Here is a 25,292-nt window from a genome sequence, read left to right on the forward strand (position 1 = left end):
TGCCCTTGCCGGCCTCGGCCTCCACTCAAAGCTACAAAGTTTCAATGATAGAAGATACATGACCCCAAACAGAAATGGTGGCAGCCACGGAGCTGGAAAGAGCAGGAGGCTAGGGTTGCCCCCGGCGATGGAGGAAGCCAAGCTTTCCCCACACCCTGGCTGGCCCAGGCCTCGCTTAAGGCTACAAAGTTTCAATTATAGAAGATACATAAATCCCAACAGAAATGGCTGCCGCCACGGAGCAAGCAGAAGGCTTGGCTCCGCTCCAGGCTACAAAGTTTCAATTGTAGAAGATAAATAAACCCCAGATACCAGGGCCTCTGCTTGGGTCACCTCTCCCCTGCAAACCACCACAGGCCCCTCACCCAGGCTGCTCCACGCCCCAAGGGAACCCCCACCCTGATTCGGGACACTCTTCAGGGCAAACCAGCTGGCCCCCACCCGTGCACCAGGCCACTAGCCTATCAAATAAAAGAGTAATATGCAGATTGACCATCACTTCAACACACAAGATGGCTGCCCCCATGTGGTCAAAGATCCTGCTGCCATGTGGACACAAGATGGCCACCACAAGATGGCCAGCAAGGGAGAGCAGTTGGGAGGGACCAGGCCTGCAAGACGAGGGCAGTTGGGGGCGATCAAGCCTGCAGGGAAAGGCAGTTAGGGGTGACCAGGCTGGCAGAGGAGGGAAGTTGGGGGCGATCAGGCCTGCAGGGAAGGGCAGTTGGGAGGGACCCAGGCCTGCAGGGGAGAGCAGTTGGGGGGGTACCAGGCCTTCAGGGGAGGGCAGTTAGGAGTGACCAGGCCTGCAGGGGAGGGCAGTTAGGGGAGACCAGGCTGGCAGGGGAGCAGTTAGGCATCAATCAGGCTGGCAGGGGAGTGGTTAGGGGGTGATCAGGCTGGCAGGCAGAAGCGGTTAGGGGCAATCAGGAAGGCAGGCAGGCGAGCACTTGGGAGCCAGCAGTCCTGGATTGTGAGAGGGATGTCTGACTGCCCGTTTAGGCCCAATCCCACCAGGATCGGGCCTAAACGGGCAGTCGGACATCCCTCGAGGGGTCCCAGATTGGAGAGGGTGCAGGCTGGGCTGAGGGACACCCCTCCCCCATGCACAAATTTCGTGCACCGGGTCTCTAGTATTAAATGATAGCCTTGCTAGGTAGAATAGTATTGGTTTTAGGTCCTTGTATTTCATCACTTTGAATATTTTGTTCCAATCACTTTGGGCCTAAAAATTCCTATGGGAAATCAGCTGACAGTTTATGGGAGCTCCTTTGTACATAATTAACTGATGTTCTCTAGCTGCTTTTAAGATTCTCTCTTGGTCTTTGATTTTTGCCATTTTAATTATGTCTTGATTTCATCTTGTTTGGGACTCTGCATTTCCTGGACTTGTATTTCTATTTCATTTCCTAGGTTAGGGAAGTTTTCTCTAATTATTCCATCAAGATCCCTTGATCTCTCTCTTCTCCTCCTGGTACCACTATGATGCAAATGTTATGCTTGATATTGTCCCAGAGGTCCCTAAAACTATTCTCATTTTTAACTTTCTTTTTGCCATCTTAATTGGGTATTTTCTGCTACCTTGTCTTCCAAATTGCTGATTTGTTCCTCTGCTTCATTTTATCTGCTGTTGATTCCTTCTAGTGTATTCTTCATTTCAGTCATTTTCATTTCTGATTGATTCTTTTTTATGGTTTCTATGTCCTTTTTTATGCTTACTTTTTAGGGTTCTCACTAAATTCTTTGAGCATTCTTATAACCAGTGTATTGAATTCTGCATCTGTCAGAATTGCCTCCATTTCATTTAGTTCTTTTTTTGGAGTTTTCTCCTGGTCTTTCACTTGAGACCTGTTTCTTTGTCTCATGTTGACTGCCTCTCTGTGTTTGTTTCTATGTATTAAACATATCTGCTATGTTCCTTAATCCTTACAGGATGGACTTATTATATAGGTGTGCTGTGGGGCCCAGTGACACAGTCTCCCTGATCACCTAAGCCAGGTACTCCAGAAGTGTGCTTTGTACAGGTTGTGTGTGCCCTCCTCTTGTAGTTGAGCCTTGATTGCTATTGGCATGTCAGTGGGTGTGATTGACCCTCAGGCCTACTAGCTATAAGAACTGGCCCAACCATGGCATACGAGCTACTGTGCGGGGCCTGACCCAAAGGAGCAGGATTAACCTCAGTGGGCTCTGCTACTTGCCAAGACCACCCCTTGGGTGTGCTTCTTGTGGAACTAAGTGGATAGTTTTCTTTTGGGGTTTGAAATCAGCCATTAGGTATATTGGTTCTGGGGATGATTGGTAGTGGCTCCAGTATAGATGGAGGTCAGTCATTGCCTGTGACCAGCCCTGGGCCACCTTATAGTGGCTACAATGTAATGTAGAGTTGGTAGCTGCATTGCTGAACATGGAGGCATGTCACAGAGGCCACATTGCAAAAGACAGCCAGCTGCCACCGGCACCAGGGCTGGCTCCACTTAGTAAAAGGTGCAGGGCACCCTGAGACCCACCACTGCATACCAACTGCCTGTAAGGCTCAGCCATTGAAAGAGCCTCAGGTGATTGAGTTGTGTGAGGAGGGGTCTCAAGGAGTCCTCAGGGTGGGATGTGTGGTGTTCACTAGGCTAAGGCAGATTTAGATTTGACCACTGCAGAGAGGGATCACCACAGGAAAGATGGCACCTGCCTGGCAGCTCTGTGGAAGGAGGGTTCAACACAACAAAATGGTGCCTGTTCATCCAGCTCTTGCCTTGAAGCCACACAACTTGTCTCCCCCTTTATGTCTCTGGTGACTCCCAAGCCACTGTCCCTCTTCTGGAGCCCAGGGTAAGTGCCCGTGAGAGAGTGAGTCTGTGCATAAGCCCTTCAAGAGGCAGCTTTCCATTTCACCCGGACAGAACCCCCACTGATTTTCACAGCCACATGTTATGGGGTTTCTCTTTCCAGCTCTGGTGTTTCAGGCGAGGGCACCCAGTGTGAAACTGAGATGCCACGCTCCTCAGGGGGATCCCTGCAGCTGAGATATCCCTACAGATGCTCAACTGCCACGTGTGGGTATGGGGCCAGCCCATTTCATATCTCCGCCCCTCCAGCCAGTCTTGATGTGGCTTTCTTATGTCCTCAATTGTATGATCTCTATTCATCTAACCTTCAGATGGATCCCCAGCTTGACTGCTCTATAATTTAGTTGTGATTTTGATGTGCCAGCACAGCATTTACTTATTCTCCCATCTTGACTGGGAGTCTCTCTTATTTTCTTACAGTGAATTATAAACAAATCTGTTTTTATTTTTTTATTTTTATTTTTTCTCATTAAACTTTGTTATTTTAATGGGTCTCAAAATTCTGTGACAGATTTTTGATCATGTTGTTTCCATTAAAAAGTACTGATTTTAAGAACTAATAACTTAAAAACTGCCACACACACAAAAGAACCAAATGGTCCAAAAAACATTCTCCTTTCCTTCTGAAGGTTTTACCATGCATTGTAATCATTAACCAGTCTTGTACTATTAAACTTAAATGGCCAATTGAGACAAACAGTTCTGAGACCGTTCTTCCACCACTGACTAAGACTGGTGTGGCAGGTGTTGGGAATAATAATCATTTAGCCTTCTGAGCTTTCTGGGCAGACTTGGTGACTTTGCCAGCTCCAGCTGCCTTCTTGTCCACTGCTTTGATGACACCCACAGCAACTGTCTGTCTCATGTCATGAACAGTGCAATGGCCCAGAGGAGGGCAGTCAGAGAAGCTCTCAACCCACATGGGCTTGCCAGGAATCATATCAATGATGGAAGCATCACCAGATTTCAAAAACTTGGGGCCATCTTCCAGCTTTTTCCCAGAACGATGATCAATCTTCTCCTTCAGCTCGGCAAATTTGCAAGCAATGTGAGCTGTGTGACAATCCAGCACAGGTGCATATCCAGCACTGATCTGGCCTGGGTGGTTCAGGATAATCACCTGAGCTGTGAAGCCAGCTGCTTCCATTGGTGGATCATTTTTGCTGTCACCAACCACATTGCCACGGCAAACATCTTTGACAGACACGTTCTTGACGTTGAAGCCCACATTGTCCCCAGGAAGAGCTTCACTCAAAGCTTCATGGTGCATTTCAACAGACTTTACTTCAGTTGTAACACTGACTGGAGCAAAGGTGACCACCATGCCGGGCTTGAGAACACCAGTCACCACTCTGCCCACAGGGACAGTACCAATACCACCAATTTTGTAGACATCCTGGAGGGGCAGACACAGGGGCTTGTCAGTTGGAAGAGTTGGTGGCAGGATGCAATCCAGAGCTTCAAGCAGTGTGGTTCCACTGGCATTGCCATCTTTACGGGTGACCTTCCATCCCTTGAACCAAGGCACATTAGCACTTGGCTCTAGCATGTTGTCACCATTCCAACCAGAAATTGGCACAAATGCTACTGTGTCAGGGTTGTAGCCAATTTTTTTAATGTAGGTGCTGACTTCTTTAACAATTTCCTCGTATCTTTTCTGGCTGTAGGGTGGCTCAGTAGAATCCATTTTGTTAACACCAACAATCAGCTGTTTCACACCCAGTGTGTAGGCCAGAAGGGCATGCTCACGGGTTTGTCCATTCTTGGGGATGCCTGCTTCAAATTCACCAACACCAGCAGCAACAATCAGGACAACACTGTCATCCTGAGATGTGCCTGTAATCATGTTTTTGATGAAGTCTCTGTGCCCTGGGGCATCAATGATGGTCACGTAATACTTGCTGGTCTCGAATTTCCACAGGGAGATATCAATGGTGATACCTCGCTCCCGTTCGGCTTTCAGTTTATCCAAGACCCAGGCGTACTTGAAGGAGCCCTTCCCCATCTCAGCAACCTCCTTCTCAAATTTCTCGATGGTTCTTTTGTCGATCCCACCACATTTGTAGATCAGATGGCCAGTAGTGGTAGACTTGCCAGAATCTACGTGTCCAATGACGACGATGTTGATGTGAGTCTTTTCCTTACCCATCTTGGGTTTGAGTTAATGGTGGTTTTCACGACACCTGTATTTTGGCGGCAAACCCGTTGCGAAAAAGCAACAAATGTGTTTTTAAATTTTCTCCCAAAGAATCTCACCTGTGAGTTTGTATGTGGATAAGAGTCAATAAGGCTATTACTTATTGAACTTAATAAAGGTGCTAAAATCAGGTGCTACATTTCCAATTTAGTCAAGACACTTTGGCAGTGAGTAACAAAACTCAATTCCTGAAATCCAGGAGAAGGGTGAAATCGTACAGCCAGCAAATGGCAGGGCTGGCCTTGGGAGCTATGTTGGGACCTGTCCTCCACCCAGCCACTCAATATTGCTTCTCATCTGCCCCATCACTTTGGCTCACGTACTCTTGATGCAGAAAGCCTTCTCCACATGGCAGAGACATGGCTCCCAATTCCCGAGTTTCATACCTAATAGTCTCAGCCACTAGATAGTCTGTCCTTATAATGTCTCTGACCTTGGGTGGTCTTGGCCTCACCCCTAACTCAAGGCGTGGACTTCGCTTGGTTTAAATCAATTAACTGGTCCTATCTGGCCCCTCCACTACTTTCCATTCCCTCTACCATGCTAGAGGCATTTAAACCAACCAAAGCTAATTGGTTGAGAGATAAGCAGGTGAAGGAAGCTAGAATGATCCATGTAAGTAATAGACACATTAGTATGAATCCGTTTAAATTAACATAGATAGAGATGGTTCCATATGGAAATATTTATAGGTATGTGTACATACATAGGTTAGTAAAAACATACATGTTTTGCTCTGTCAGCTGTGAGGAATTTTTTTAAATGACTGCTCAATAGCAATAAGCATGCTGAGTGCCCAAATCTTGGTTTCTAATACCATTTTCCAACATGATGAATCAGGGTTCCTTGAAGAAATGGCTGATTCTATGACTGAGGCAGGAGCATCCTATGGTGCCAGACAGCAGGAAAGTGCTCAAAAAAAAAAAAGGAAACAAAAACACATTGTTGGGGGTATGTCATAGATACCAACTAAAAGAGCTAGTAATGGCCAAAACTGAAAACTGTTCTATTCAGCAACAGAATAAAGTCATATTAGATTGTATCTCAAAGTATAAAATAAATATAACTAATACTGATACAGTGACTGAAAAAATAATGAGGGAAAAGAATCAAACCTCCCATGCAGAAGAATTTCAAATAATGTACACAGATCTCCCAGCCTCAAGGAGAGAAAGCCTAACTCCCTAATCCTCACGCGTGAGGCTGCACACAGTGGCTTCCTTCAAAGTGTAGCCTGGAGGTGGGGAGTAATCTCACAGCGGAGAATCCGACACCCCCACCCCCCGCCCCGCGAGGTGACTAGGCCAATAATAGCAGTCGTAACTCATGCTGACAGCACATATACTTGATATGAGGTGATGAAATGGTACTTTGCCTCTATGACTTTCCTCCCTCAAATCCATAACCCCAGTATTATCATGAATAAAACATCAAATACATTCCACTGATGGAGTACCCTACAAAATACCTGACAAGTCTCCTCAAAGCTCTCAAGGGCATGTAAAACAAGGAAACTTTGTGAAACGCCCATATCCAAGAGAAGCCCAAGGGAACACTACAACTAAATGTGATGCGGCATCCTAGTTGGAATCCTGGCACAAAAGAATAGCATTTGGTAAAAACGGAAGAAATCTGAATAAACTAAACATTAGCAATAATGTTTTGTATTAGTTAATTAATTATAACAAATGTATCATATTAGTGAAGGTTTAGCAACAGAGGAGACTCAATGCAAGGCACAGAGAACTCTGTGCTGCTCTCTCAATCTTTCCATAAATCCTAACCTGTTCTAAAAATGGAAATCCACTGAAAAGAAAAAAATTCCTCTTCTAATGATATTATTATTAAAGCTCTCACTGTTTTCCTGAAAGGTGTGGGCTGTTTTGCACACTATTAAACACTGTGTGACGTGACAATGTGAGTGCAGTGTCAGTACTGGGCTAGCACAAGGCAGATGCTGCATCTGTTCACTGGCTCATTCAACAAATTATTGATTTGAGTACCTGCTTTGAGATAATCTCTATTCTAGGTACCAGCAGCACATGAAGTGAACATGGAGGAGGGGGGAGAAGCAAATAAAATACAATGTTCATATGATAATAAGTGCTATAAAAATATACTAAACAAGGTAAAGGGGTAGAGAATGATAGGGAAGGTTCTGTTTTTCTAGGACAGTTAGGAAGACCCCTCTGAGGAGAAAAGCTGAACACACAAACCTGAAAGAAACGAGGGAGTTAGTGATGCAAGGATTTGAGCAAAGAACATTCCAGCACAGGAAACAAATAAAAATGCTGAGGCAGGAATGAGCTCAGTGTACGTGAGGCCCGGGTGGCTGAGCTGGAGTGAATGAAGTAGGGAGGGCTCAGAGACAAGGTCAGAGAACTAAATGGGGTTGAGATCAGGCAACAGCTTGAGGCCACACTAAGAAATTAAATTTTATTCTTAATGTGATAGGATGTCTGTCACTGTATGGCTTTAATCAAGAAAGTGACTCCATGTGGTGCACACATTTAAGATTATTCCAGCACGGGAGAAACCAAGATGGCGGCATAGGTAAACACCTAAACTGCTGCCTCGCACAACAATTTCAAAACTACAACTAAAAGACAGAACAGACACCATCCAGAACCACAGGAAAGCTGGCTGAGTGAAAATTCTACAACTAGAAGGAAAGAGAAAAGCTCACAGAGAATTGGAGGTACGGCAAAGGGTCTTTGTGCGCGCAGAGAGGAAGGGCGGCTGAGAGCCTGGCTGACTTTCTCTGGCGGAAGGGGGAAGGAAGCCTCCGACCGCACTGAACCCCAGTTCTGACTGCACTGAACCCCAGTTCCGGGCGAGCCCCTGGGGACCCACGCTCTTACGGGGGGAGTCTGGACTCTCGGGCAGAAACTCGAGCTGGGAAAGGCAGAAGTCTGAAGGCGCGTGCGTGCCAGTGCGCACAAAGGCTGCGGAGGTTGCCACAGGCTTTCCCTAGTGGAAGGGAGTCGGAGGCTCCTGACTGCACTGGGCCCCAGTTCTGACTGCACTGAACCCGGTTCCAGGCGAGCCCCTGGGGACCCACACTCTTGTGGGGGGAATCTGGACTCTCGGGCGGAGACTCGGGAGCCGGGGAAGGCAGAGGACTGAAAGCACGCGTGTGCCAGTGCGCACAAAGGCTGCGGAGGTTGCCACAGGCTTTCCCTAGTGGAAGGGAGTCAGAGGCTCCTGACTGCACTGAGCCCCAGTTCTGACTGCAATGAACCCAGTTCCAGGCGAGCCCCTGGGGACCCACGCTCTTGTGGGGGGAGTCTGGACTCTCGGGCGGAGACTCGGGAGCCGGGAAGGCAGAGGTCTGAAGGCGCGCACGTGTGCGCAAGGGCAAGGCTGACGGGAAGCCAAGACTGAGACTCCACCCCATCCAAGCTGAGCACAGAGGCTATTGCAATTTGGCAAGTCTAATCCTATAAGGCTGTCTCCAGCACCGAACTTCTCCCAGCATAGACACAACTGATCCTTACAGCCAATTGGCCTGGAGGTCAATTCTTCCCAGTGATACCAACAACAATAAAGACTTAATTACAACAAGGCTGTACACACAGTCCACAAAGGGGTGCACCAAGAGTGTCCACCTCAGGTTAACTGGGGAGGCAGACCCACTGGGCTATATTGGAAACCTAGCACACAAATCTACCTTACCAACTCAGGGAAGCAATGAAAATGCGGCGTCAAAGAATCAGATCACAAACTAAAGAAATGGAGGAAAACAAACGACTGGATATAGAATTCAAAACCACGGTTATAAGACTTTTTAAGAATATCCTAGAAAAGGCCGATAAATATAACGAGACCCTCGAAGATATGAAAAAGGACCAACTAGAAATTAAACATACACTGACTGAAATAAAAAATATTATACAGAGACCCAAAAACAGACAAGAGGAACACAAAAATCAAGTCAAAGAATTGAAATACAAAGAAGCAAAAAACACTCAACCGAAAAGCAAAAAGCAAAAAAAAAAAAATCCAAAAAGTTGAAGATAATGTAAGAAGACTCTGGGACAACTTCAAGTGTACCAACATCAGAATTATGGGGGTGCCAGAAGAAGAGAGAGAGCAAGATACTGAAAACCTATTTGAAGAAATAATGACCGAAAACTTCCCCCACCTGGTGAAAGAAATAGACTTACAAGTCCAGGAAGCCCACAGAACCCCAAACAAAAGGAATCCAAAGAGGACCACACCAAGACACATCATGATTAAAATGCCAAGAGCAAAAGACAAAGAGAGAATATTAAAAGCAGCAAGAGAAAAACAGTTAGTTACCTACAAGGGAGCACCCATACGACTGTCAGCTGACTTCTCTACAGAAACTATGCAGGCCAGACGGGAGTGGCAAGAAATTTTCAATGTGATGAATAGCAAGAACCTACAACCAAGATTACTCTACCCAGCAAAGCTATCATTCAGAATTGAAGGGCAGATAAAGAGCTTCACAGATAAGAAAAAGCTGAAGGAGTTCATCACCACCAAACCAGTATTATATGAAATGCTGAAAGGTATTCTTAAAGAAGAGGAAGAAGAAAAAAGTAAAGAGAAAAATTATGAACAACAAATACATATCTATCAACAAGTGAACCTAAAAATCAAGTGAATTAAAAACCTGAGGAACAGAATAATCTGGTGAATATAATAGTATCAGGGGTATAGAAAGGGAGTGGACCGATAATTCTCAGGGGGAAAGGGGTATGGGGGGTTCATGAAGAGACTGGACAAAAATCATACACCTATGGATGAGGACAGTGGGGGGGGAGGTAAGGGCAGAAGGTGGGGTGGGAAATGGGTGGAGGGGAGCTATGGGGGGAAAAAGGAGAAATAATTGTAATAATCTGAATAAAGATTTAAAAAATAAATAAATAAATAAATAATAAAAAATAAAAAGATTATTCCAGCAGTGGCATGGAGAATGGACTGTAGGGGATGCTACATTGAAAATATGCAAACCAGATGGCAGGCCACTGTAGATGTCCGGGTGAAATGATGGCGGTTAGGAGATTGGTGGTACCACGATGTGATAGAAATGGTGAGAATGGTAATATGTTTTGAGATAGAACCAATAGGGCTTACTGATTGAGTACATGTAGAGATTGGGGGGGAGGGGCACTTATGGACTAACCAACAAAAATGAATGTGAATAGAATTAACACTCATAAGACATCATATCATAGGACACAATAGCTGGTACCCAAGCTCAAGAGATTTTATTTTTTTTTAATTGATTTCAGAGAGGAAGGGAGAAAGAGAGAGAGACTGAAACATCAATGATGAGAGAATCATTCATTGGCGCCTCCTGCATGCCCCCTACTGGGGAGAGAGACCACAACCTGAGTATGTGCTCTTGACCAGAATCAAACCTGGGACCCTTCAGTCAGCAGGTCGACACTCTATCCACTGAGCCAAACAAGGTAGGGCTCAAGAGATCTTAAATGTGCTCTGGACCTACCAGCTAACTGGGATGGCCACAAACTTAGCATTTTGCTATATATATATATATATATATATATATATATATATATATATATATATATACATACATACACATACACACACATACATAAAACCCTAAGCGATCTTTCGACCATTCAACCAGTCGCTATTACACTCACTGACCACCAGTGGGCAGATGCTCAATGCAGGAGGTGTCCCTGGTGGTCAGCGCACTCCCACAGTGGGAGCGCTGCTCAGCTGACAGCGCCCGATACTGGGCTCACGGCTGGTGAGCACAGCTGCGGTGGTGTGAGCCTCTCCTGCCTCCACAGCAGCACTACCGAGCAGCAGCAGCAGCAGGCACAGTGGGGCCGGGTTGAGCGGGAGCGCCTAGCCTGGGCTAAGGCTCCTCCCTGGCCACCTGCCGCTTTCATGCACTACATCCCTCGGCAGATGTTGAACTGCTGGTTTCGGCCTGATCCAATCTGGCAGTCTGACATCCCCTGAGGGGTCCTGGATTGCAAGAGGGACCAGGCCAGACTAAGGGACCCCACGGTGCCTCTAGTCCTATATAATAAAAGCCTAATATGCTAAGTATCCAGTCATCTGTTCAACCAATCAAAGCGTAATATGCTAATGATATGCTAAGGCTGCTCAACCACTCGCTATGACATGCACTGACCACCAGGGGGCAGACGCTCCGACCAGTAGGTTAGCTTGATGCTGGGGTCCAACCAATCGGGACTGAGTGAGACAGGCTAGACACGCCCTGGAGACCTCCCGCTGTCCCTCCTCAGCTGGCCAACCTCCCCTGTCCTTCCCCAGCCCCAATCATGCACTGATGGGGTCGCTTGGCCTGGCCTGCACCCTCTCGCAATTCAGGACCCCTCAGGGGATGTTAGAGAGCCAGTTTTGGCCCGATCCTGCAGGCCAGGCCAAGGGACCCCACTGGTGCACAAATTCGTGCACCGGGCCTCTAGTATAATATAATCCCTCTTTAGTGAGACCTTTATTCAGGCTATGAACCTCTGAGAAGACTTATCTCAGAGATCAAAGGGAATTGCAGGAAATGGTGCCTCTTGATAAACAAGAAGTGTGCTTCCTTTCTCTGGGGCAGAACTGTCTTCTCTCCTCAACCTTCCCCCCAAAAAATTCTGGGAGGGCAGCAACTCATTCACCATTGCAGAAGGAGTGCCTGGCCCAGGAGACACTGCAGCAGACGCCTGCTGAAGGCTGTGGAGAAAGCAGCACCCAGCGCCACAGACTTAGAGGTGCCTGGTCTCCCTCAGAAACCATGTTCTAAGAGAAAACAGCACTATCTATTCTAGGCCAACACAGAAGAAAAACAATGAGGTCAGATGAGGTTCAGGTCAAATAATCAACAAGTCCTGGGCTAGAGGCAACAAATGAGAAACAGTGATTTTGCAAGAGATGCACAAAGGGCTGAACAACAGTCTGTTGGTATTTTGCAGCTAAACTTGATGATCTCATCACAGAATCACCAAATATCGGAGCTGGGAGAGATTTTAGAAAACTTTGGATCAATTCACTCATTTGACAGAAGAGGAAATGAAGATGAAATACCAGGGCCCCAGTACCAGCTGTTTCGACATGGTAGGGCCGGCAGGTTGGTTCACTTCCTTCCCCATATGTAGGCTCAAAGGAGAGTTTTCAGAAGCTGGAGAGACAGGCTTCTAAAGTCTACAGTTTATTCCCAAGTTAAATTCCCCATTTAAAATTCCCTCCATGAAAAACAAATCACCTCCCTTGATAAGCTTGTCCTCTTCCTTTTGGTGAAAGGGAGGCGCCAGGACACTTCCCTTTCGGACATGGCTGCCAGGGAGCTTAGAACTCCATTGAACACTTAACCCTCGTAACAATAACGGCCTCCGTTTTTGACAAACATACTTATTTCCCCTCCTCTTTATGTCTTTTCATTATTTTATAACTATTTCAATGGCTTTATTGTATATGCGTTTTTTATTGTAAGTCACCTCAAATTCTTTTTTGGAAGACAGCCAGGTGTAAATCACCAATAAATCAAAATAGAAAGATTTCACTTCTCTTGTGCTCTGCAACTGCTGCCAGGTGTGGTGTCTGTTTTCAGATCCCACCCTTGACCTAAAACTCAGACCTCACCTCCTGGCTTTATATTTACAGAGAGGAAAGGCCGCCACAGGACGGACTGCACACACATGACTAATTACAAACTGGCAGGGGGTCTGCCTGCTAACTAGACAAGGCCCTGGAAACTTCTCTGGAATTAAAACAAGATGTGGAAGGAGATGTGCTTCCTATGCCGACGTGGCAGGCCTTCACCAACAGCCGAGCTGGGGACAGCCGCCTGCCTGGCCGTTCAGCAGGTGGTGAACGGTGTCCTGACCAACTCCAAATTTCTGCTGGCTACTCCCCCAAGCCTGAGAAGCGAGATTCCGTAGCCTTCATCTCTTCTGGATTCTAGCCATGTAAAGAGATTAAAGCACTCGTTTTTCTGAAAACATGAGGCTTTTTTTCCTCCCTAAAATAAAATTCCCCTAAACCACAAAAATTTAACCCAGGCGGGATTAGAAATGCAATAAAGAAGTCTATACCGAGATCCTTCCTCCTGCTCCTTCCCAGCTGCAGTCTTCCGTCCCCATCTCTGTCGAGGTAGTGAGTCCCAGAAAATGTCAACTTCTCCAGAGGGCACTAGACTTTCATGTTTATGCATTTGAGCTTGAGACTTCCTGTGGCTCTTTTATTTTTCACTCTTCTCCGAGTTTTACAATTTTGTTCTTTATTCCTATGGTGTTGGCCACAATTTTCATGATAGTCTAAGAAGAGATAGGTTTAAAAAAGATGGTTTCAGAGGTCCTCTCACCTATGGAAATACTAGTAGTCCTTCCCTAGAACATCCATCTAGATTCTGTTCATTGATCTCTTCCTAGCCAGAGCCAATTTGTTCAGATAGAGACAAAAATGCTGCCCCAACACCTTAAAGAATGAGACAGTTGCAAAAATCTAAGTTTCTCTAGAAATATCTCAGGGAAATTATGAAATGCAGACAAGACTAGTGTATGACATCAGCCTAACACATCAGAGCTCACCTGGGCCCAGGCTGCCGCTGGACCTTTATCCTTATCTATCGCGTAGTATCTATGAACTCTGGACAAAACACCAAACTCTGTGCATTACTTTCCTCATACAAAAATGGCAGTGATGTTAGTGTGTGCTTCACAGAGCAGGCTCACACACTTTTGGTGCATCAGAAACAATGAAAGGCTTTTTAGAACACAGATCACGGACCTCACCCGATGGCTTCTAATGCAGTGGGTCTATGCAGGTGCCTGAGAATCTGAATTTCTACAAAGGCCCCATGTGACACTGGTGCTGCTGGTTAAAGGCAATACTCTGAGAACCACTATCTCAGGGTTATGGGGGAGATGACATAGTCAATATACATAAACTCAGTGTCAGCAATGGCTGTTTTTATGACTGTTTAGCACTGTGCCTGGTTAGCTATGTTAAATGGTGTCAGTTATTATCTTACAAGTTGTCCATCAATTTACAAATTATAGTAAACTTGTAGTTGAACTGTGATATAATCTATAATAATAAAAGTGTAATATGCTAATTAAACTGGACATCCCTTCAGATGATCTTCTGGACCAAGCCAAGGTGGCGGGGGCCAAGACAGAGGTGGCAGAACCCCTGTTCCCCTACCCCACCCCACACCTCAGCGGGCAGGGCTGAGCCCCTTGCACAAATTTCGCACATACATTGGGCCTCAAGTCTATTATAAGAAACCTCAGTACGAAAATACTGTTAAGTTCTTAATAGAAATACCCTTATTATAAAAAGCATATACACTCATGAGGGGTTGTAAGTGGTTTTAAATACTTAAAAGCAATTCTGTAGATCACTGGGGGTCCCCCCCAAAAAAAAATATTTTGTCAGAAACCATCTGTACATTTACTGAGGCAGAAGAGAAGCAGACACAGCTACTTCTTGAGGTTTCATTTTTCTCTTAGTTACGGTAAAAGTGCCAAAACTCATTTAGTTATCATGGTCAAAAAGAATCCAACTCGCTTCCAGTAATTAAGGAGCCGGCAAATGTGGGCCTTGCAAAGGCAATTAGAACCGTCTAGGGATTCTAAGGGGCCTGGGACACACAAGGGCTGCAAGACAAGAGGTCCTTAGAAAGCTCTCCACAACAAAGGAAATAAACGCAACCCCTAACCTGTGGGTGGCCAGCAGCCCTAAAAACAAAGATAAAGTGCTCTGAGGAAGAGCTGTGGGTGTTAAGCTTTGTGCAGAGAATATCAAACCTGATGTGGAAGAGCTAGAGGTTTTCTCTGTAGAGCTCTGGCTTGAGTCTGAACTAGACAGAGGGGCAGGGAAGCCCCAGTGTCCTCTCTCTGCCATGCATCACTCCTCCCAAGGAGAAAATTTTTCAATAAACTTAGGTCCAGTGCCTCTTCCTTCTAAGAACAGTGATTCGAGATTCAAAGACAGGCAGCCAGTCTTGGTAAATATGTAACTTTTACAATTCAATCAGATTTACACGTTTGTTAAAAAGTCTCCAGTGAAACATGAGAATTAGAACATCCTTGCGTCGTGAAGCTCTTGAAAATTTAAACAAAGGGCACATGTTTACAAGAATGCAAGATGAAGCCTTGCTTTGACAGTTTACAGATGTAATATAAAAACATTTTCCCTGACACTTATTTGGAAAATGTACGTGATTCTCTCACTGAGCCTTCAGGTGGACTCCGCGAGGATGGCTCTTCATTGCCCGCAGGTTCGGACCCAGCAGGGGCAGCTCTGCGTGCGTTCTCCCCTCACCCAGCCCTCCAGCCACAGCCTCCCTGGGCCTGGGCGGCGGAGGGAGCGGCACGGCCCCAGATGGGACTCGGGACTCGGAGCTGCCACGACTCACCTCGCCAACTTCTCCGGGCTCGGCGCGCCCCGGCGGCGGCCGGCTCGGGGGCGCGGACGCGGGGTCTGGTGCCTCTGGGCGCCTGGGCCCGCCCCGGTGGGGGCGCCCCGGCCGGCGGAGCGCGCGGGGGCCGGCGTGGGAGGGCGCTGCGAGGCGGACTCGGGGCGCGCAGGCAGCGGGGGCGCAGGGCCGGGGCGCAGGGCCCGCAGCGCGAGCAGCAGCGCCGACAGCGCGAGCAGCAGCAACGCGGCCGCCCGGCAGCGGAGCCTCATGGTGCACGGCTGCCCGGGCGGCGGCCCCTCGGAGCGTCAGCGCCCGGGGCAGCGGCGGGACGGGCAGCTGACGCCTCCCCCACAGTCCGCGGGGACTGGGGGGCGTGGGCCAGCGGGGGAGGAGGCTGCGGGCTCCACGGCCGAAGGAGGAGCCCCCACGCCTACCGTACTGTGTGGAATAGCTGCCCTCCGTGCCGCGCGCCTCCGCGCTCCGGGCGCAGGTAGCGCAGCCTCGGAGCCTCCTCTTATTTACTCACCCACTAGGTCAGGCGCCACCATCCGGCCATTCACTCACACCGGCTCACCCCGCGCCTCCATCCCCCTGTACTTACTCATTCACTCACTCGTCCTCTCACCCTCTCACTGCCAGCACTCTTCCATCTGACTCTACTTATTCCAGGCATTTCCCCTGTGATTTAGTTCTATCCGGCTATCCAAGCGCTAACGTACCTCTTCAAACATCCACCAGGCAGGCCTGACACTGATGGATAGCTGTTGTTCATAAATTCAGGTCCATGTAATCTAAAGAATTTACAGAATTAATTTCAGAGTCTAGGTTTGAAATCTGACTCTGCTGCTTACTTGGTGATGCTGAGCAAGTTGCACGGTTTTCCTGGTTTCAATCTCCCTGCATGCAAACGGGGGTGCTGGCGCTGCTCTCCATGGAGTGCTGTGTAGCATTACATTAAATAATGCCTCAAAGAAACCAGACAGCGCCAGGCTACCAGTGCCCAATAAAAGCTCTGTGGTAGTTAGCACAACATAATGTAGCTTATCATGCTATATAATAAAAGACTAATGTGCAAATCGACCAAATAGTGGAACAACCAGTCGCTATGACACACACTGACCACCAGGGTGCAGACGCTCAATGCTGGAGCTGCCCCCTGGTGGTCAGTGTGCGCCAAGGTGGCCAGAGAGGGCCTAAGCCATCAGTCAGACATCCCCAGAGGGCACCTGGACTGCGAGAGGGCTCAGGCCAGGCTGAGAGACCCCCTGAGTGCTCGAATTTCATGCACCGGGCCTCTAGTATAAACATAAATGCCAATGTTAGTTTTTTCTGATATAGATTTGAGACAGAGTAATAACTTCGCAACCAAGTGGAGGAAGGATTCTTCCAAGACTTTAATAGCCACAATCACCAGATCAAGATTTCAGAATTCCTCAGCTAATGATTTAGGACATCCCCAGTCACAAACCTGAAGCCTTAGGTTTTATTCATCATGAATCAGAAGCTATCATTCTACTGATTCTCTTTGTAGCATGGCAACAGAACAAGAACACTGGTAATATCAATATCTCTGAGTTTCTACAAGATTCCATGTTGCCTTGTAAATCACCTAAAATGCAATTAAATTCTGAATTATTCTCACATTAGCATTACTTTTTAATTCTTTGAGAACTCATTGTATTTATGAATACACTGTTATGAAATTTATTTTATTTTATTTTTGCTGGAAATAAGTACATGTCTCTTCTAGATGTATGTCCAAGAGTGGAGTTTCTGGGTCCTATAATCAGCATAAGTTCAGTTTTAGATGCTGCCAGTGTTTGAAAAGGTGGTGCCCATGTACACTCTCACACAGCAGCTAAGCACACCAGTTTACATCTTTAGTGATACTTGATCTTGTGTTCATTTTAGCCATTCTCCTGCGTGTAGGAGCATCTTGTTACGGTTTTAATTCCAATTTTCCTTGAGCACCTTTTATGTATTTATTTACCATATATATATATATCTTTTTTTGTGAAGTGCCTCTTCATGACTTTTGCCCATTTGGAGAATAGGGTATCCTTTTCTTATTGATCTGTGGGAATTGTTAACATTATGAATGAGCAGCTCCTTTAATGATATTTTTTGATGAACAAAAAGATAAAGTCCTTAATTTAATAAAGTCCAACTTATCAATCTTTTATGGTTGGTATTTTTTGTGTTTTGTTTAAAAAACCTGGCCCTGGCCAGTGTGGCTCAGTGGATAGAGCGTCGGCCTGCAGACTGAAGGTCCCTGGTTTGATTCCAGTCAAGGGCAGATACCTCGGTTGCAGGCTCCTCCCCGGCCTGGGCCCTGGTCGAGGCTCCTGCAGGAGGCAACCAGTCGATGTGTTTCTGTCACTTAGATGTTTCTCTCCCTCTCTCTTCCAAACTCTCTAAGTCTTTTCTCAATGAAAAAATATCCTTGGGTGAGAATTAAAAAATAAATAAACAAACAAACAAATAAATGAATAGAACAAGGGGCTAGTGCAGCCGTGGGCAAACTACGGCCCGCAGGCCGGATCCGGCTGTTCTATCCGGTTCTCTTGCTCTCCCCTCCACTCCTTTACTTTGAATTTATATTAGTTCACACAAACACTCCATCCATGCTTTTGTTCCGGCCCTCCGGTCCAGTTTAAGAACCCATTGTGGCCCGCGAGTCAAAAAGTTTGCCCACCCCTGGGCTAGTGGCTGTTGTATTAGCTGGCACACTATCTGGTTTTAGTTCTCACATGTATACCTACCGCCCATCATAGATCATTTTCATGTGTAAGGATAAAGTGAAGGTCAGGGTTTATATTTTTCTATATGGATAATTAATTGACCCATTTGTTGAAAAAGTTAACTCCCCCCCAGGTGGTGCCTGTGTCATAAATCAGCTGTCCATTCTGTAACAATAAAAAATGACTTGGATGGGTCCATTAGTAGACTGGACATGGTGGAGGAAAGAATCGTGAGCTCGAGAATACGTTAACAGAAACTTCCAAAACTGAAAAAGAGAAAAGCAACAACAACCAGAATATCCAAGAAACTTGGAGCAATTACAGAAGATATAACATACATGCACTGGGAATACCAGAAGGAGAAAAAAGAGAGGGGGGGGGGGGAATACCAGAAGAAATATTTGAGACAATAATGACTGAGAATTTTCCAAATTAATGTCATAATCAAAACCATAGATCCAGCTCAGAGAACACCAAGCAGGATAAATGTAAAAACAAACAAAAGAAACTATGCCTAGACATATCATATCAAACTACAGAAAATCAAAGATAAAGAAAAAGTATTGAAAGCTTCCAGTCAAAATGGCAGAGTAGGTTAACACTGAGATCACCTCCTTCCATGACCACATCCAAATTGCAACTAATTTATGGAACAACCATAAGGAAAAGAAACACAAACATACACATGTGTCCATGCTAGGGAGGAGGAGGAGAAGGAGGAGGACCCATGAGGAGACTGGTAGGAGGGATGGAGACATGGAACTGGCAAGGCCCACACCCACATGTGGCAATTAAGAACCTGGAGGGATATCTGGAATATGAAGGTTCCCCTGAGGAGCGAGGGGACCCAGTCCCACACCAGGTTCCCAGCCTGGGGCACCGCTGCCAGGAGAAGGAGTCTGCATAACTTCCAGCTGTGAAAACCAGGGGACCTTGCAATGAGTGAGATGGAGGGCTGCTGGAGTCCCAGGCGTTCCTCCTTAGGGATCCGAGCTTGGACTTGTTCACTCACAATCTTATTTGCTCTAAGTTTGCAGGGACGGCAGCTTGAAAAGCATCAGAGACTTACTAGCACTGGGAGGAATTGAGCTGACTGACTTCAGGTTGAGGGCAGGAGGGGCGAGGGTGAGGGCAGCTCTCTCCAGGGACAGAAGTGCTGGCAAGTGTCACGTGTGTTTGTTGAGCCCCCCTCCCCGAACCTAGTCAGCAGGCACAGGCAGGTGCCAAATCTTCCATCAGATTCCATGCATTTTCCCCATTACTTAGTTTTATCCATCTTACACTCTTTGCCTGGTGATTATCTGAGGCCTCACTCCACCCAATTTGCATGCCTGGTCCCTGCCACTTCCAGCAGCTTTTCCACAGAAGTAGCCTCCTTAGACTCATGCTACAGTATTTCCCAACTCTCCAAAGGCCCACAAACCTGAAAGCAGCAGCAGCTGGCCTCAGTGTGCCCTGTCCCTCTTCCTAAGTGGCCCCAAGCCTGGCATACGCTGTAGACCAGCCGTGGGCAAACTATGGCCCGCGGGCTAGATCCAGCCCGTTGGGCTGTTCTATCCGGCCCGCGGAGCCGAAAGAGCGGAGGGTTCTCTTGCTCTCCCCTCCGCTCCTTTACTTTGAATTTATATTAGTTCACACAAACACTCCATCCATGCTTTTGTTCCGGCCCTCCGGTCCAGTTTAAGAACCCATTGTGGCCCTCGAGTCAAAAAGTTTGCCCACCCCTGCTGTAGACAGTATTGGCTTGGAACATAGCTTCAACTAAGCAGCCACAACTCAGCACAAGTGGTGGTTGGTCTCAGCACACATCACAGTGCCCACCAAAGGACCCCAAATGTGGCGCTAGTGGCACCGGCCTCAGTTCACAGCATCCCCTCTCTCAGGCACTTCCCACCCAGGGGCAGGCTTCAGACCAACAAGAGCCCCACTCAACCAGCTTCACAAGTGACACACCCCATGGGTGGACACAGCTGGCACCAGAGCACCCGCTAAGTGACTCTTACACTGTGGGGTCAGCAACCCATCCACCATAGTCATGGCCAGCTCTCAGCCAGTGAGCCTGAGGTCAACACACCCCACTGAGGTGCCGACAGCAGTCAAGGCTCAACTACAATAAGAGGCACACACGGGACATCCTTAGCACTCAGATCTGGTGAAAAGGGAGACTGTCCTACTGGGCCCCACAGGGTACATTCTATCAAGACTGGAAGACATAGCAGATCTACTGAGTGCATAGAAGCAAACACAAGGAGTCAGGCAAAGTGAGGAGACAAAGAAACACGTCCCAAAGAAAGAACAGGACAATATTCCAGGAAAAGAACTAAAGGAAATGGAGCCAGGCACCCTACTGGATACAGAGATCAAAACACTGGTCATATGGATGCTCAATTAATTTAGAGGAAGACTAGATGTGCTCAGTGAAAACCTCAACAAAGTGATAGGAACCATGAAAAAGAACCAATCAGAAATAAAGAATACAATAACTGAAATGAAGACTACACTAGAGAGTATCAACAACATATTATATGAAAAAGAGGACTGAGTCAGCAATCTGAAATACAAGACAGCAGAAAACACATAATCAAAACAGCAAAAAGAAAAAAGAATGAAGAAATTAGGATTGTTTAAGAGACCTCTGGGGCCTAGCCAGTTTGGCTCAGTGGATAGAGCGTCAACCTGAAGGCTGAAGGGTCCTGGGTTCAATTCTGGGGAAGGGCACATGTCCGGGTTGCAGGCTCAATCCCTAGTAGGGGGTGTGCAGGAGGCAGCCTATCAATGATTCTCTCTCATCATTGATGTTTCTATCTTTCCCTTTTCCTTCCTTTCTCTGAAATCAATAAAATATTTTTTGGGGGGGAAAAAAAGAGAGAGACCTCTGGGACAACATCAAGCATATCAACATCCACATCATAAGAGAACCATTAGGTCTAAAGAGAGAGCAACAGATTGGAAAACTTTTTGAATAATGACAGAAAACTTCCTTAACCTGGTGAAAGAGATAGACATATAAGACCAGGAAGGGCAGAGTCCCAAGCAAGATGAACCCAAAGAGGCCCACGCCAAAACACATCACAATTAAAATGCCAAAAGTTAAAGATACAGACATAAACTTAAAAATAGAAAGAGAAAGCCTGGCTGTCATGACTCAGTGGTTGAACATTGACCTATGAACTAGGAAGTCACAGTTCGATTCCCGGTCAGGGTGCATGATCAGGTTGCGGGCTCAATTCATGCGGGGTGTGCAGGAAGTGGCCGACCCATGATTCTCTCTCATCATTGATGTTTTTATCTCTCTCTCTCTCTCCCTCTCTGTTCCTCTCTGAAATCAATAAAAATATATTTAAAAAAAATAGAAAGTGAAAAGCAGTTAATTACCTACAAAAAGTTCCCATAAGACGGTTAGCTGATTTCTCAAGAGAATCTTTTCAGGTCCGAAGAGATTCACAGGAAATATTCAAAGTGATGAAAAGCAAGGGCCTACAACCAAGATTGTTCACTCAACAAGGCTATCATTTAGAATCAAAGGGAAAATAAAGAGTTTCCCAGAAAAGGAAATGCTAAAGGAGTTCATCACCACTCTACCAGTATTACAAGAAATGCTAAAGAGACTTACTTGGGTAGAAAAGAAAAGATTTAAACAATTAGTAAGAAAATATAGGAAAGAAAAAAATGTTCATTAACAAAGGCAAACACTTAACTAAAAGCAGTGGTCAACCAACTACAAAGGTTAAAAGGCAAAAGTAGAAAGCTCATGTGAAATTAAAATAATAAACCAAGGGATAGACACACACAATGACAAAAGAAGGGAGAAAGAAGGCCAAAAAGATAAAAGTGGAGAAAATGAGCAAATAATGTACTAACTTTAGATGGTGTTAAAACATAAGCCACCATCAACTTAAAATATACTGCTATAAACATAGCTTGGTATACAGAAAGTACATGGTAACCACAAACCAAAAATCTACCAGAGATATTCAAGAAATAAAGAGAAAGGAATCCAAACACAGCACAGTAAGTCATCAACATACAAGAAAAGAGAGCAAGAGAGTAGGAAAGGAACAAAGAAGACCTACAAAAGCAACCAGAAAACAATTCACAAAATGACACTAACTACATACCTATCAATAATTATTTTAAATGTAAACCAGCCCAGCCCTAGCCAGTTTGGCTCAGTGGATAGAGCGTCGGCCTGCGGACTAAAGGGTCCCAGGTTCCATTCCGGACAAGGGTACATGCCCAGGTTGCGGGCTCTATCCTGCCCAGTAGGGGGCACGCAGGAGGCAGCTGATCCATGATTCTTTCTCATCATTGATGTTTCTATTTCTCTCTGCCTCTCCTTTCCTCCCTGAAATTAATTTAAAAAATATTTTTTAAAAATTTAAATGGCCAAAACCGGTTTGGCTCAGTGGATAGAGCGTCGGCCTGCGGACTGAAAGGTCCCAGGTTCGATTCCGGTCAAGGGCATGTACCTTGGTTGCGGGCACATCCCTGGTAGGGGGTGTGCAGGAGGCAGCTGATCGATGTTTCTCTCTCATCGATGTTTCTAACTCTCTATCCCTCTCCCTTCCTCTCTGTAAAAAATCAATAAAATATAAAAAAAAAAAGAAAAAGAAAAAAAAATTTTTAAATGGACTGAAAGCTCCAATCCAAAGTCATAGGGTGGCTGAGTGGATTAAAGAATAAAACACATACATATGCTGTCAGTAATAGACCCACTTCAGATTGAAAGACAAAAAGAGACTGAAAGTAAAGGGATGAAAAAAATATTGCATGCAAATGGAAATGAAAAGAATGGGGTTAGCAATAATTATATCAGACAAAATAGACTTTAAAACAAGAGGCTTTCTTACAAGAGACAAAGAAAGACATTACAGAATGATAAAGGGATCAATTCAACAAGAGACTATTAACTGTTGTAAACATCTATGCAACCAACTTAGGAGCACCTAAATACATAAAGCAAATATTGATGGACATAAAAGAAGACAGTGGGCCTGCCCAGAGTGGCTCAGTTAGTTGAGCATTATTCCCGATCAGGGCACAATCCTGGGTTGTTGGTTGGATCCCTGGTCAGGGCACATATGAAGAGCAGCCAAATGATCTCTCTCTCTCTCTCTCTCTCTCTCTCTCTCTCTCTCTCTCCCCATCCCCACTCCCTTTCTCTCTTCTAAGCATGTCCTCAGGTGAGGATTTTTTTTTTAAAAAAAAGGGGAAAACAATAGTAATATACTCATAGTAGGGAATTTTAACATTCCACTGACATCAATGAATAAATTATCCACACATAAATTTAACAAGAAAACAGTGACCTTAAATGACACGTTAGACTAGATACTTAATTGATATTTTTAGGACACAGAAATAGCAGAATATACTTTCAAGTGCACATAGAAAATTTTCCAGGATAGACCACATGTTAGGCCACAAAAGTCTCAAAAAATATAGATTAAAATAATATCAAGAATCTTCTCCAAGCAGATTAAAAATTGTGGCAGAGTAAGTGGATGCTTCAAGGACATGCTCCCAGGAACAAACTGGTATTACAACTGAAATACAGAAAAACTTCCTGAACAATCAATGGAAAACTGGCAGGAGAGAACTCTGATACTGAAAGTGGAGACCACATAGAGGCTGGTAGGAGGGGTGGAGGTGCAAAAGGGCTGGCCAGGCACCCACAGACAGCAACTGAAGTCAAGGAGAGATATCTCAGCTGTGAGGGGTTGCCGTTGAGAACTCTGGGATCTAATCCCCAAGCTGGGCCCCCCAGCAGAGAGCACCAAACTGAGGAGGGTACCCACATAACAACCAGCTGTGAAAAGCTTTGGGGTGCTGTCTGCTAGGGAGTAACAGGTGAAAATTCAGGCACCCACTTAAAGGACCAATGTACAAAATTCCCTGGGGAGCCTCCCACCTTGTGCTCTGGTACAGGAAGGGTGAAGTGGACTGGAGCTGTGAAAGCAGAACCCAGGACTGAGGTCTCAGGGGATAGAACTAAGAAGGCAGAAACCCCAAGTTTCCTGGGCTGAGTAATTCCCTCACAAAGCAGAGGACATCTTTCCCACATAGACATCTGCCTGGCCAGGGAAAGAAAGGGGAGTAAGATGGTCAACACACCCTATTGGAAAACACCTTGCCCTGATGACACTTATGAGATTGAAAATAACAATTAGCCTCCAGGCAGAAGCAACTGCCCCACCCTGTTGAAAAAAAACTCTGATCACACCTGAGGATGATTGCCTGTGGGCAATTCAAGTCAGAATCCTATCAGTCTGTGAACAGAGGCAGTCTCTGGAGGCTTTGAGTCTTTGCCTGATCTAATTAGTCAGAAACAGCCTTTAACACTGTTCTGCACTAGAAATTGAGAGGTGTAGAGGATCTACCTAATACATAGTCACAAGCCCAAAAAGAAAGCGAAAATGAGGAGACAAAGGAACAATCTCCAAAAGAAAGAACTAGAGAATTCTCCAGAAGAAGAGATAAATGAAGCAGAGATAAGAAATGTATCTGAATTAGAGTTCAGAGTAATAATGGGAAAAATGCTCAACAGCATGAAAAAAGATATAGTAACTATGAAAGAAGAACAGTCTGAGATAAAGAATGACGTAACAGAAATAAAGAACACATTGGAAGAAATACACAGCAGATTAGGGGAAGCTGAGGATCTAATCAGTGAATTAGAAGACAGAGTTGAAAATATCACTCAATCAGAGAACAAAAAAAAAATTAAAAAACAGGAGGACAGCTTAAGGGAGTTGTGGGACAATATTAGAATAGCAGGTGTGCCAGAAGAGGCAGGAATGGAGAAAGGCATAGAGAAAGTGTTTGAAGAAATAATGGCAGAAAACTTCCCTAACCTGGTAAAGGAAAAAGTCACACAAGTTTAGGAGGCACAAAGAACCCCAAAAGGAAGAACCCAAACAGACCCACACCCAGACACACCATAATTAAAATGCCAAAAATTAAAGACAAAGGGAGAATCTTAAAGGCAGCAAGAGAAACGCAAGCTGTTACCTACAAAGGAGTTCCCATAAGGCTGACACCTGATTTCTCATCAGAAACTCTACAGACCAGAAGGGAATGGCATGAAGTACTCAAGGTAATGGAAAGAAAGGATCTGAACCCAAGATTAC

At 45.7% G+C, this 25,292-nt stretch overlaps 2 protein-coding genes across 3 annotated transcripts in view; both read right to left on the minus strand.

Annotated features, from left to right (window-relative positions):
- The window catches only part of GXYLT2 (glucoside xylosyltransferase 2), a 155,828-nt gene extending 140,107 nt beyond the window's left edge, over window positions 1–15,721 (minus strand). Inside the window, exons 1-2 of one of the 2 annotated variants that reach the window (XM_080671934.1) lie at window positions 15,419–15,471; window positions 13,092–13,313 (exon numbers count right to left, since the gene is read on the minus strand). In XM_080671934.1, coding sequence (XP_080528060.1) covers window positions 13,092–13,210 — 119 coding nt within the window. In that variant the 5' untranslated portion in view covers window positions 13,211–13,313; window positions 15,419–15,471. Of the gene's footprint in view, window positions 1–13,091; window positions 13,314–15,418 lie in introns of both variants that reach the window. The other variant, XM_080671933.1, reaches the window with a different exon arrangement.
- Window positions 1,697–5,812, minus strand: LOC308252297 (elongation factor 1-alpha 1-like). The gene has a single exon (XM_080676676.1). The coding sequence runs from the start codon at window positions 4,987–4,989 to the stop codon at window positions 3,601–3,603; it is 1,389 nt and encodes a 462-aa protein (XP_080532802.1). The 5' UTR covers window positions 4,990–5,812; the 3' UTR covers window positions 1,697–3,600.
- Window positions 15,722–25,292: the final 9,571 nt, after the last annotated feature.

The sequence above is a fragment of the Plecotus auritus genome (assembly GCF_963455305.1).
Source record: "Plecotus auritus genome assembly, chromosome: 6".
NCBI classification, from domain to species: domain Eukaryota; kingdom Metazoa; phylum Chordata; class Mammalia; order Chiroptera; family Vespertilionidae; genus Plecotus; species Plecotus auritus.